The 12,051-nt window shown below is 40.1% G+C and overlaps 1 protein-coding gene across 5 annotated transcripts in view; it reads right to left on the reverse strand.

The window, feature by feature from the left end:
• The window catches only part of EGFLAM (EGF like, fibronectin type III and laminin G domains), a 233,237-nt gene that overhangs the window by 14,762 nt on the left and 206,424 nt on the right, over window positions 1-12,051 (reverse strand). For all 5 annotated transcript variants that reach the window (XM_014875581.2, XM_088157101.1, XM_088157102.1 and 2 more), the window contains 5 exons: window positions 11,663-11,763; window positions 10,597-10,741; window positions 8,536-8,725; window positions 4,874-4,999; window positions 3,883-4,126 (listed from right to left, as the gene is read on the reverse strand). In XM_014875581.2, coding sequence (XP_014731067.2) covers window positions 3,883-4,126; window positions 4,874-4,999; window positions 8,536-8,725; window positions 10,597-10,741; window positions 11,663-11,763 — 806 coding nt within the window. The remainder of the gene's footprint in view (window positions 1-3,882; window positions 4,127-4,873; window positions 5,000-8,535; window positions 8,726-10,596; window positions 10,742-11,662; window positions 11,764-12,051) is intronic.

Genomic DNA, 12,051 nt, shown 5'->3' on the forward strand with positions numbered 1-12,051 from the left:
CTCTATTTGTGCATCCTGTTACATTGACATCTACACGCACACACACGTGCAGCCCGGATGCTGTACATAAAAGGGAAGTAATTAAAAAATTATCCTAATGATGTGATGAGATCTTGGCTGGGAACAATAATCCTCAGTTGTGCTAAGTATTCACCAGTCTCAAAGGAAGCATTTTTAAGCAGTTCTTACAATCTTTACTGGCACAGAACTAATATGAATAGCAGCCTGTATGAAGGGCAAAACCACATTCCCCTTCACAAGTTCTATAGATCTTTGTATCTTTTTTTCAAATGTCATTTTACTATACTGGTTAAAGCATTTTATGTCTATATGAGATGTTGCAGTCTTTCCTCCAGGAGGACTGGAAATTTGTGTTTGATTTACCAGCAAAGCCAGAAAAATCAGAATTGTGTTATCTAAGACCCGTAAGACTTCCTAGCTTCAGTGAAGAAAAAACAGAATTTCTGGGGATGAAATTATGTTTTGTATTTTCAGAACGCTTACATTTAAAAATAAAAACCCCCTTACATTTTGAAATGAAAAAAAAAAGGAAAAAATTTTAATTTGAAATAGTGAGGCAATAGTCATTCAAATGCTGATTTAAAAACTTAATTTTGAAAATGCAAAAACAATATTTCTTTTTTTGTTTCTTAACAACCAACATCATTTTGAAACCTTTCTGTCACGTTTTTTCCATCCTTCAAATTTTCTTAAAGCTCATTTTTATCTATTTTGATGACGTTGGCAGTAGTACTTGACACCTCTGAATGACACTTGGTTCAGAAAACCTTCATTAACAATATCATCAAGCAATGGCATTCACTAGTCCTCCTTCCTCTAGCACTATTTAGGGTTTAACTATGTTGGGTAAATCAATAGCTAAGGAAATCTAATCACCTTGAAGAAGTCAATGTATACATATAAAGGAACCAGATAGGTTTGGCTACATAGTAAGTGGCAATACAAGCATTGTCTCCTCTGCTGCTTAGGTCATCATCATGCTAACCCTCCTGCTTTGTTAGATTTAATTACAATCAGGGATGATTAAGCCTTGCAGAGTCATCACTTCAGAGCTGCAACCTCTTTCTTGGAATCATGGGCTTTTTGAAACCAGTATGAGTTTGGTAACACTTACTTCTGGCATTTGAACACTCCTGGCTCTTCATGTGGTGTGGGGTTACACTTCCCTATGTAAACCAAAGCTTAAAAAATACACCAGAGCATGAAGATCTCAATCCTGTGAATGCCTGGCCAAGGAAAATCCCAGGGAAATCCCAACAACTTCTCCTCTGAGACATTTCAGTGCTCAGTTCTTCATCTGGTCACCCACTCAGCATCCCTTCTCCCTGTGGAGCCCCCAGAGCACACTGAGCTGCTTCCATCCTGGGATACATCAGGAAATCACAACCTTCACCAGCATCAGCTCTCCTACTGCTGCTGCTGACATATACAAATAAGCTTGTCTCATTCTAACCATAAAGTTAATATGGCTGTGTTCTGATTATATTACAATATCTAACAGCCTGGTGGTCCTATGGCAGAGGTATCAGGATGACCAGAGCTATACCCCTATTAAAGACAAAGGGTAGGCATGAAGTAGGATGATTAAGACAGACATTCAAGTGGACATTGACCAGGCAGGCACGAAAAACAGGGAATCTGTTTGTCCTATTTAACCACTGACAGAGCTGACAACAGGGTGGGAGTTGCACATTTTATCTAGAAAGAAGAGTTAACAGGAGAGCCTTACAACTTTCAATGAATCCTGAGGGTCTCCTGAGTCTCACCCACTGCTCAGCTATCTCACCACACTCTTTTCCTCCAGTGCATGTAGTTCAGGCAGTAGCTGGCATCCAGCTTGTTCTTCTGCTTTCCAGCAGAAAGGGGGAGTCTCTACTCCCAGACATATGCTTGTGGCTCTCTCTACATTTATAACTCTACATATCAGTCAAACTTTAGTCCAGGTGTTTTGAAGTGCTACAATATTCTTGGAAGGAAAAAAATAATTTTACTTTAATATTTTATGGTTGCCAGTAACAGGAATTAGAAGGCTGCAATCAGTAAAGATTGAAGGCTGTTGTAAGAAGGGCTATTGAGTTGGAGAAAAGGTCTCCAAAATTAGCCATTTCTGCCACTTTTCAACAAGAGAATAGAAAATAGGGTAAGTATGAAGTGATTCTTCCCTTGATATATCCTCCCAGCTTCTGGCAACTTGTCATTTAGCCATTTCCTGAGTCAGAGGCTGCATCCGTACAATTGTGTTTGATCTCTCTCAATGGAGCTTTCTTCAAATTTGTCCAATTTTTTCTAACCTATTTATAGTTCTGGCATCTGTAACTTGCTGTGACAATTAGTTTCCACAACTTATTTATATACTCCTCTTAAAAAAAAGAAAAAAAAAACAACAAAAAAAGACCAAAAACCAAACCCAAAGAAAAAAGTCTTTTCTTTGGTTCCTTACTTTTTTTGCATATAGAAAAAATACAGAATACTCATTAATCTCCATGTCATTCATTATTTAAAAACTTCTATCATACTTCCACCCGACTCTTTCTTTACCGGGCTGAAAGGTCCTGCTGTAGAAAAGCTTTGTGGAAGATGCTGACTTACCTCTCCTGGATGTCAAAACTACTCTTCCTTTTTAATTTTGCTAAATTCTTTTGGAATTATGTGACCAGAATAGCAGTAGGTTTTCAAGACAGGGTGCATTGTGGGCTTCAACAGAGGCATTCTTCCTTATTCCATTCCTAATAAGTGTCTGTATTGTACTTAGGTTTCTGTATTTGTCTCTAAACAGTTTGCTGTTACTCCCACAGAACTATCCATTGCGACTCCAGGATCTTTCTCTGTCTGAGAACACTGTTTTTCCACAGCTGTGCATTGCTAGGCTTGTGCATTATTTTGCATTTTCTCCCTTGAAATTTCATATCTCATTTTGTCTGCAAAACTGAATGAGTTTGTTTGCTTGAGCCCTCATTCAGTGTAAAATCAGTACATTTTCTCTAATCACAATATAGTCAAAATTCCTGATGCCCATCCACTGGAATCATTGGTATGCAAGACTTGCAGACAGTGTACACATTCTGCATGAGCTTTATATAGATCATTTCTAAATATCAGGTCAGCCTGGTCAAACTGGCAGCCTCCTGGGTCACATCCAAGATACTGAGTGCCTCTGTTCAGCCCAGTGCCTTTTCAGAAAGCCCAGGAGCAATTGCCCAGTGACTGGGCATTTAGTTACACAGGGAGAGAGAGCAGTGTTTTTGAGGAATTTCACTGCTTCTATCCTCCTAGACATTCATTTTAGGATGCAATGAACCCCTTGCAGAAGGTCTGTCTGGGAACTTTGGTCAAACCACACATTTATGATTTATACAGCTTAGGTTGTATAAATTGGATACTAGCCTCAGGTCACTCAAAAAACAGAACTATGAGGAAGTGGGGAGACCTGAAGATGTATCTTCTTGTGCCACCTCCAGCCTGGCACCCCTGCTTGGAACTGGAAACCAGAAAGGAGGATGATCACATAAGTGCCAATATTGTGAAATCCTGTGGCTAGAAAGTATATGCATAAAATATTTACAGATCCCCTAACTAGCTATGGTTCAGTGTCACGGGGTGAAGAAGGGAATTACTGCAATACCATACAGACACAAATGTAACATCTGCAGTAATATAAAGCACAAAGCTTTGAAACATAAAACTGATGTAGGAAGAAAATCCTGTCCCCTTGACCACAATTTTAGTGCTTCCTTAGGAGCAAGCACGAGTGACCAAGGGGCTTGCACACATCATCAGAGGCTGTGACTCTTTCCAGCCCACTCCTCTCGTGTACCAGCACCATGGCACAGTTGGGAAGGACACACAGGCAACACCATTTACCTGATAATAGCTGTTCCAGAGCCACAGTCGAACCTGAACTCCACGTAGCCAGCCACCATGTTAATGGAGAGGAAGTCCTTGCTGTCTTTGTCATAGCTGTACAAAAGGACACCAGTCTCTAAATCTGGACGAAATGTCAGCTCAAACTCCATGAAGGAAAGGTAATTCTGTGGTTCCAAGGGCCAGGGTGTGCTAGCAAAGGATCTTAAGGATTCGTTGAACTGAGGTATGGCCAAGGTGAGTGCTGGAAATCCAGAAATCATAAGCAGGTCACTTGAGGCTCAAACATAAAGGATTGACTCTTACCAACCAGTGTCTGTTCCTTATGTTATGTATTTAAGCTAATGCTTAGCAAAACAACCTGATTTCCTTTTCATCTAAATTAAAAATATTTTTGAATCCTACCCAACACTTCTTAGTCCCTTCCTTTTCCAGGGATGTATTTGTACTGTACTTTGTACTGTGAGAAATTGTGTACCTTTTCTTTAGTGATTCATAATAGTGCCTTTCAAGGTGGTAAGCATGCACACAGTGGGTGGTGGCATGAAAAGTTCTACAGCATAGAAAACAATTCCACATGTATTTTACGACTTGTATCTCTGATATTACCAGGAAATTGACATTACATCCTTTACATTTCAAAATAAACAACTGACACTGGTTTTAGGAGAAAGGTACGTATTTTTTTTCGAATTAATGTGCAGTTGTGGGGTGGTACATTATTTTAACTTCTGAACAGGAATTTCAAGATGCTTAAGTACAGTTAGTTTAAATAAGAAAAGAGGTTTGAGAATCACAGTTTATATACGAACTGGGTGTAGCTTCAAAGCAGTAAGGGAAGGCTTTCAGTATGTGACTTTAAAAAGATGAACTAACAAGTATTCTATCAGTGTAACAATATGAGACCTCCTCCCATGCCTCTTAAGTGGAAAACACACTGAACACTAAAGAACATAGACAAGGAAACAGAGGCATCTCAGCACCCACTCACCTTCCTCACAATGATGACCTTTAAATCCAAGAGGACAAAGGCAAATGTAAGAATCTGCTTTGCTTGCAGTACAGGTGCCACTGTTGATGCAGGCTGCCTCATCACAGATGCCACTGCTACACTCACCTAAACACAGGAGTCAGAACATCAATTCATCAGAAAAGTTTGTCAAAAAAGATTTATTTGGCTGTTGATCGTTGCTATTAACCAACACAATTTGCTCTCCTGCCCAGGTTCTCTCCCAGTTTGTCAAATGGTGTGCAATTTAGACAGGGGAACTTGATTATTAGTATTTTTTTTAAATATCAGACCAGCAAAAGACCTTATATGAGCAAAAAGTAGCCCTTACAATCAAACCATGATAGATGTAACTTTCAATCATTCCCTGGATTACTTATTGTCTGCTCTTCTTTGTATCTATTTTCTTCTAAGATACAAATTTCTCTAAATTGTTTACAAGCACCATGCCTCGTTTAATTTCAATTATCTTAAGTGCTTCTCTGTTCACTGTAAATTCATGCCATGCTGACCATGAGAGGTGTTAATCATTATCAACTAATCTTATTAGCCAAAATGAGGTTGTCAACCCTCTTGTCCACACTAAAAGGGATCCATACCATCAACATATGGGCTTTTTAAGAAGCATCTCTACTATGCTGGCACATCAACTTAAATAACAAGGAGTTTATTTCTTGCTGGATTTTAGCTAAAATTGTTGTACAACAAATAAATTCTCATTTGCTTCTTAAAACTGGTATCTATAAAGTCAGACTATGCAATCATCAAATACATATATGACTGACGTTCTAGTTGAAATTATTTTCTCCTTTAGTTTCTGAACAAATAACTCTCTGTGTGTCAGTTGTAACAAACTGGTTGTATACATTAAGAAAGACCAAGTAAGACTTTTGTGGTGTACAACAGTAACCACACCATTTGGAGGGCTTAGTGTTTTATGGCAAACTAAGAATTACACATTTACTTTGAGGCACATTGGCGTATTACCTCTGAGATGACAAAGGTTCCGTGAGACAGCTCTGATAATAAACACTGGGGAACAGTTTTGCAATTTGAGGTGATTAAGAGAAGTCTTGAAAAACTATTGCAAGAAGGGGATATGCCTTTTTGTTTTGTTTAAACACAGTACTCTGATTGCAAGCCCAGTTTCCAGAGCAGGTCTCTACATATCTTCAGTAAGACACAGGTGTTTGTACAGCACCAGCTTTACAGTTTGAATTCCCATCTTAAAGCCAAAAAGAAAACTGCAAACAAATAGGCAGATATAAATGGCTGATGTGCTGGTCCATCCCAATCACTCTATTCCCCAGTGGAAAACAACTTTTTCTACCTAATTCAGGGCAGAAGCAGTAACAACTCAAAGGTTATCTGGTACAATTCCCTGTCAGACCAGATTGTCATGTATTGCACATCTACAGACCTCCTATCAGGTCCAATTTTCATTGTATGGAGGGAAGTCTGAGTACAGCAGCTGACACAGGACTCCAGGGCTAATCTGAGGAGCACAGACAAAACATACAAGTCCCCCAGAAGGGAAAATATGCTCCTTCTCCATGGAAGGGGACAATCACATCTGCCCCATGCCCAGCCACGGGATCAGGGGTGCTGGCAGTGCTCACTGAGCTACCTTTTCCCCTTCTAGTCTGCACTGCAATGGCCACAAGTGAACCGAGGAAGGACAGGTATCTTGTCCCCCAAATCCTTCATATACTGACCGATTATCATGACACAGGATATAGCACTAGCTCTATTTTATAGGCAAGGAAACAGAGCCAAGACATGTGTAAACAAGGATCTCTATGCATCAGGTATGAAGACACAAACAGAAACCCAAGACAATTCTTATCTTCACTGCCTGGTATTCAAGGACAGGCTTCTCTCCCAGTGTCCCAGTGACTTTTCACAGCCTTTGGGCCAGTAGAGGTCACTCTGCTGAAGAGGCAACCCACAAGTGTGGTGGCTGCATAAGCTTGGCTGCAATGGCAGATGAAGGAGAGAAGCTGCAGCAGTGCCGGGTCCTGCCATGCCCACTCCAAACCACAGGCAGTGCCTCCTCTGTTGGTCCCTCAGCTAATGGCCCAGTGGGACGTCTGCTGCAGCCAGAAGACAGAGCACAGAGATGGATGGACCCCTCTCCTCCCCACCCTCAGTTCTGTGATACATGTAGCACAGCACTCCTGATTTATATACTGTGCCAACAGAAAAAAAAACTCCAAGTGATTGACTGATAAAAGTCATTCCTAAACCCTATCAGAGTTTGCTTGCAATTCTTTAAAGTTATACTTACATGACATATTGTTTGCAAGTCTCTTCTGGTACAGTTCCATATAAATGTGTGCAGTCACACAAGGACAGTAAGGCATAACAGTCAGTTTCGAGTCACACATGGCAGAGCACAGAATTTCTTTTCATTGATGTTGATTATTAATGCAGTAGTATGTGGAGCATTCATGGATGGGAATGAAGCTAGCTGCATCCCAAAAGGCAATAGAGATTAAGGCTAGAGAAGTTCAGTAGGGCTTTCATCTGTCTAAATTCCACAGATTCTCACTCTATCGTGGAATTACACTCTGCTTCCAAAATCTTACTCTTTTCAGCAACTGTTTCTTGGGCCAGTCTGTTCTACCCCATATTGCACAGAAGTTTGGCCATTTTATCTACAGAATACAGAACAATTGTTAAGAAGTGTCTCATAAATCATTTCCTTCATGGGATGTCAAATGCACAGCTACAGAAGGGAAGAAAGACGACTTTGTGGCTGAAGCATGGGAGGGAGAGTTCAGTGGTATGGAATCTATTTCTCGCTGTTACCACTTGCCTTCTGTCTTGGGTTTACTCTTATGTTTATACTGTTTAAACTGGGAGATCATTAAAGCAAGGATTTTTGTTGTCCTGACTTTTTTCAAGTGCCCATTAAATGGATGAAATAAATAAATAAATAAATAGGAGAGGACTAGTTAATTAGCATCCCTACTTCTCCATCTTTTACTCATTGAAGGGAAAATAATATTATCTTAACACTTTATAAAGCTGCTGGAAGTATTTATTCCAAGCTATTTTTCAATCATACCATGACTCTGGAGAGCAAAACAAAGGATGGTATACAGGAAAGCCTATATGCTTCAGCATATAGTGTAACACAGAAAGCCCTCTGTAACATCCACAGGACTGTGAGTCTGAGAGATCCATGCATTACTTTGGACAAGTGCAATGATGTCTTTAGGCAAAATGTATTTTGTTGGGCTCGTATTCTTTCAAATGCTAGCTCAGCATACATACTATTGATTTCTGATGGCATGACTGTGTCAGTCAGGGGCAGGAAGAGGTGCCCTGAGAGATGCTGGCAGAAATACTGGCGCAGTTTTAATGGTATCTGCAACACAGATCTTACTGTTCGCTCATGAAAATGGGTTTACTATTTATTGTGCACAGTAAGTGTGCTCACAAAGGGCTTGCTTTCACAGTGTGATGAACTGTCCCACTACAGACCCAGCAAAAGCAATGTGCAAAGGAACAGAGGAAAATCAGGCCAAAAAGAGAGACTGCACCTTCCACCTCTCAAACCTGGACCATGGCTCCATTTGTTCCAACAGGATAGAAACCGGGTTAGTCACTGATTAAAGACCCCACACCATGACACTCACCGACATCAGCACCACTGAGAGCTTTCCCTAGTGGCCAGGGTCTCATATCAGTTATCTTCCCGTTGATGCTCAGGGACTGGACGCAGCCCTGGAACCCGCGGTTGGTGCCGGTGGCCCTGACCAGCCAGTACACACTGGGAGCACCACCAACGTAGAAGGGAGTCTGGAACGTGATTTTGCTGTACTGGCCCTGAAGGGAGAGCAGAGCACAGCATCATTTGCAACAGATATAACACAGGAGAACTCATTAAGCCACAGCGGTTTACAATTGATTTTTTTCCTCCGTGAAGAATCATGTCTGGGAATATGTAGGTTGTTCATTGGTAAATCCTTCCCATTAGTCATTCCCCAAATCAGTCCACCGTTTGAAATCAACCTTTTTCATCTGCATCCCATCATGATAACATGAACTACTAAAAGCACAATAAATAAGACTAAAAATCACTCTTTTGAGGAGAAAGCGTAGTCTGTCTTTTGCTGCAATTTCTTCCTTTCCTTTTGCCAAAAATTGTTTGTCTTCTAAACCAGAAGCCCTGAGGGACAGACCAATGAGATATTGTCTTTTGGACAGAACTCAACAAGTGTTCAGTATTGAATAATAATGAAATCACAAAAAAAAAAAAAAAAAAGAAAAAAAAAAAGAAAAAAAACGATAAAAAACAAAGAAAAGGCAAAAACCAGTAAAATCACAACTTCAGCAGGGTTCTGCTCACTTTGCCTCAGCTAAATGTACTGACCATCTCTTTAAAGAATCTATAGAAACCTACATACACAAGTTTAGTAAAATTGCTACAGTGCACAGGAAAGAACAAAAAACATGAAAAAACAACAGACTCTTTTTGGACCACTAACCCAAACTACATGCGACTGAATCAAAATTCCTGCCACAAATTGATCGAAATGTGACTTTTGCCTCCTACTCTAAAGTTCTTTCAAAACCCCACGGACCTTCAGAAGAAAACATTCAAAATTCTCAGTTTATTCACGGCCAATTTTTACCGATTTGTGGCTTTGACAGCACTGACCTCTAGCCTAAAATCCTTCAGAATTTTGTACCCCTGCCCCCATAGCATTTATAACAATTAATTCTATCATCATAGCCTGTATTTTGCCAGGCTAAATAAGCTGAGGTTATTGAGCCTGCAGTTACTTGCACAGCACACTGCAGAAGCTGTACATATCTCTCCTGTTTCACATCTGCCCTTTGCATGGCCTCATAGCATTGGTAACAGCAACACATGACACACTGAAATTCTTTCCTCTGTCATTTCCAGCTGATGAGAACTCAATGCACTGCAATTTTTTCCCTTCAGTGCCTGCACATGAAAGTGGAAAGTAATAAGATGTCTGAAACTGCTTTCTTTCAGGGATGGCATGTTAATAGTGGCTATCAAAGGAAAGACATCTGAAGCAATATGAAATTGCCTTTTCTTCCAGTGCCTTAATTTTGTTTTCTGGCCCAGCAACAGATGAGCAAGTCAAAGTATCTTCCTGTATTATATTTTATCCTGTCAGCGTTGAACTTGCTGGTGTTAACATGAGTCAAGGCAGAATGTCTATCTCCATTACTATACTTAAATCTTTGTCCAAAATATGCATGTAATTACATCTCTGTATACAAATCTCATGTGAGTATATGCATATTATACATAAATATATACTCATATACACATATGCATCTGATTTTTATATCTGAGGAAGCAGAGCAGCTCTCTGAGGCCTGAAAAAGAAAGCAATCAGGGATAGCAGCTGTACAATCTAGTAAACTTCTAATAGCCTGTATTTGAGACTGGCATAGGGTGGCAGAATGGGGGCAGAGCAAATATGGAGCACAACAGGGAAATTGTGATGGGATCCAGCCCTGAGATATTTATCTCAGTGATTTCTAGATTATGTATTTGGAAGAGTAATCTGTACTCTTATGGTAGTTCACTAAATGTCCTAACAACAATAAATAAAATGCACCTTTTAAATTTGATCAGGCTTCTGATGGCAAGAAAAGAAACATCATCATAACCTTGAGACACCCCAAGATGGAGCCACAGGGACAGGATTACCAACCTGAGATTTTCCTGTCACTGGAGCATTGTTGTCCATCCTGAGCCAGCCATTCACCCCATCTCTGAACAATGTGACACTGTGCCAGTTCCCCAGCTTGATTTTGTTTTCACTCGTTATGACTCCAACTCCAGTGCCACAGTTGAACCTGGGAGCATGAGACAGAGAGAGCAAGGTAATAATCTAACATTAACCAAATAACCAAAAGTTTGGTTTAGACTCCAAATATTCTTTTTGCACTCTGGAACCTCTCTGTTCCACATGATTTTCGTGTGCATATTAGCGCAGGAAAATAAAACAGCAAGTCTACAGTAAGATCTGTTCCAAATTTCAAACTTCATTATCTGTCTTTCTAATGTGGAGAAGGTTTTGCATTCTCTGTCCATACCAAGTGTATTGCTAAGCTTGCCAACAGCTGAAAGTGTTTCAGAAATGGAGGGTATTACAATCTGAGTTCCTGCTATCACAGTAATTTCTCCTGGGAATTTTTCTAACTCCCTGGTGAAAGGCAGTACTACATTAATAACTCTGCTAGTCTGTTTGAAACTCAGCACTGACTGACAGGAAGACCTCCAAGAGAGCTGAATGTGCACAAAATGCTCCATTTTCCCTGACTGTCATGCAGTGCAGGTGAACAGAAACACAACTAAGGCTCATCACCCACTTCGTTATTCCCCACTTTCAAAGGACTCACCCTCCCAAGTAAGGAGATGCTGGAAATACTCTTTCACTTGCTTCATATCTATCAGACTGTATTAGCAAATACAGTGTCTCACTGGCATTTCTGGTAACATAGCTAAGAGTCTCAGACAAACGCCTTAACGAAAACTGATCATTCTGCCTTTACACTGAGGTCTGAGTAAAAGAGCTCAACAGGGCATATGTTCACACACTAAAAAAAAATGAGAGAAAAAAGTATTGAAAAACTCTTAAATGAAATTATACTGTCCATTTGGTGCACTCTATGGGGCAGAAGTCAAAGACACTGGAGATATTAATCACATATAGCAGACCCAGGAGGCAGCAATAGCCCCTTCTCTTTACATCAGATTCAGGATGGAGGTTTTACCTGAACTGGAGGCTACGTCGAATAATTGCCAGTGACATAAAATCACCACGACCGTGTTCATTTTCTCCACAGTAGAGCAGCAAACCATCTTCGGATTCAGCCTGCAATCATTGTGTCAACATGAAAAATCAAAGCCTCACAATTACAGATAAAAGCAAGCAACAGTGGGGGACTTTTCTCCAGAAGAGGGTCATCATTTTTCAGAATGAGTTTTTAACTTGCAGAATCAGAAATTGTTTGATCAGTTTTGAATCCTGCATTTGAAGAACCTAGAAAATCACTACCTTAATGGTTAAACAATTTAAGACCATCTCTTAAAGTATGATACTATCAGGCCTGAAAAAAAAAGCCTGGAAGCATTAAAGACTGTCAGACCTATCCCATATGAC

The sequence above is a fragment of the Sturnus vulgaris genome, chromosome Z (genome assembly GCF_052056855.1).
Source record: "Sturnus vulgaris isolate bStuVul1 chromosome Z, bStuVul1.hap1, whole genome shotgun sequence".
NCBI lineage: Eukaryota > Metazoa > Chordata > Aves > Passeriformes > Sturnidae > Sturnus > Sturnus vulgaris.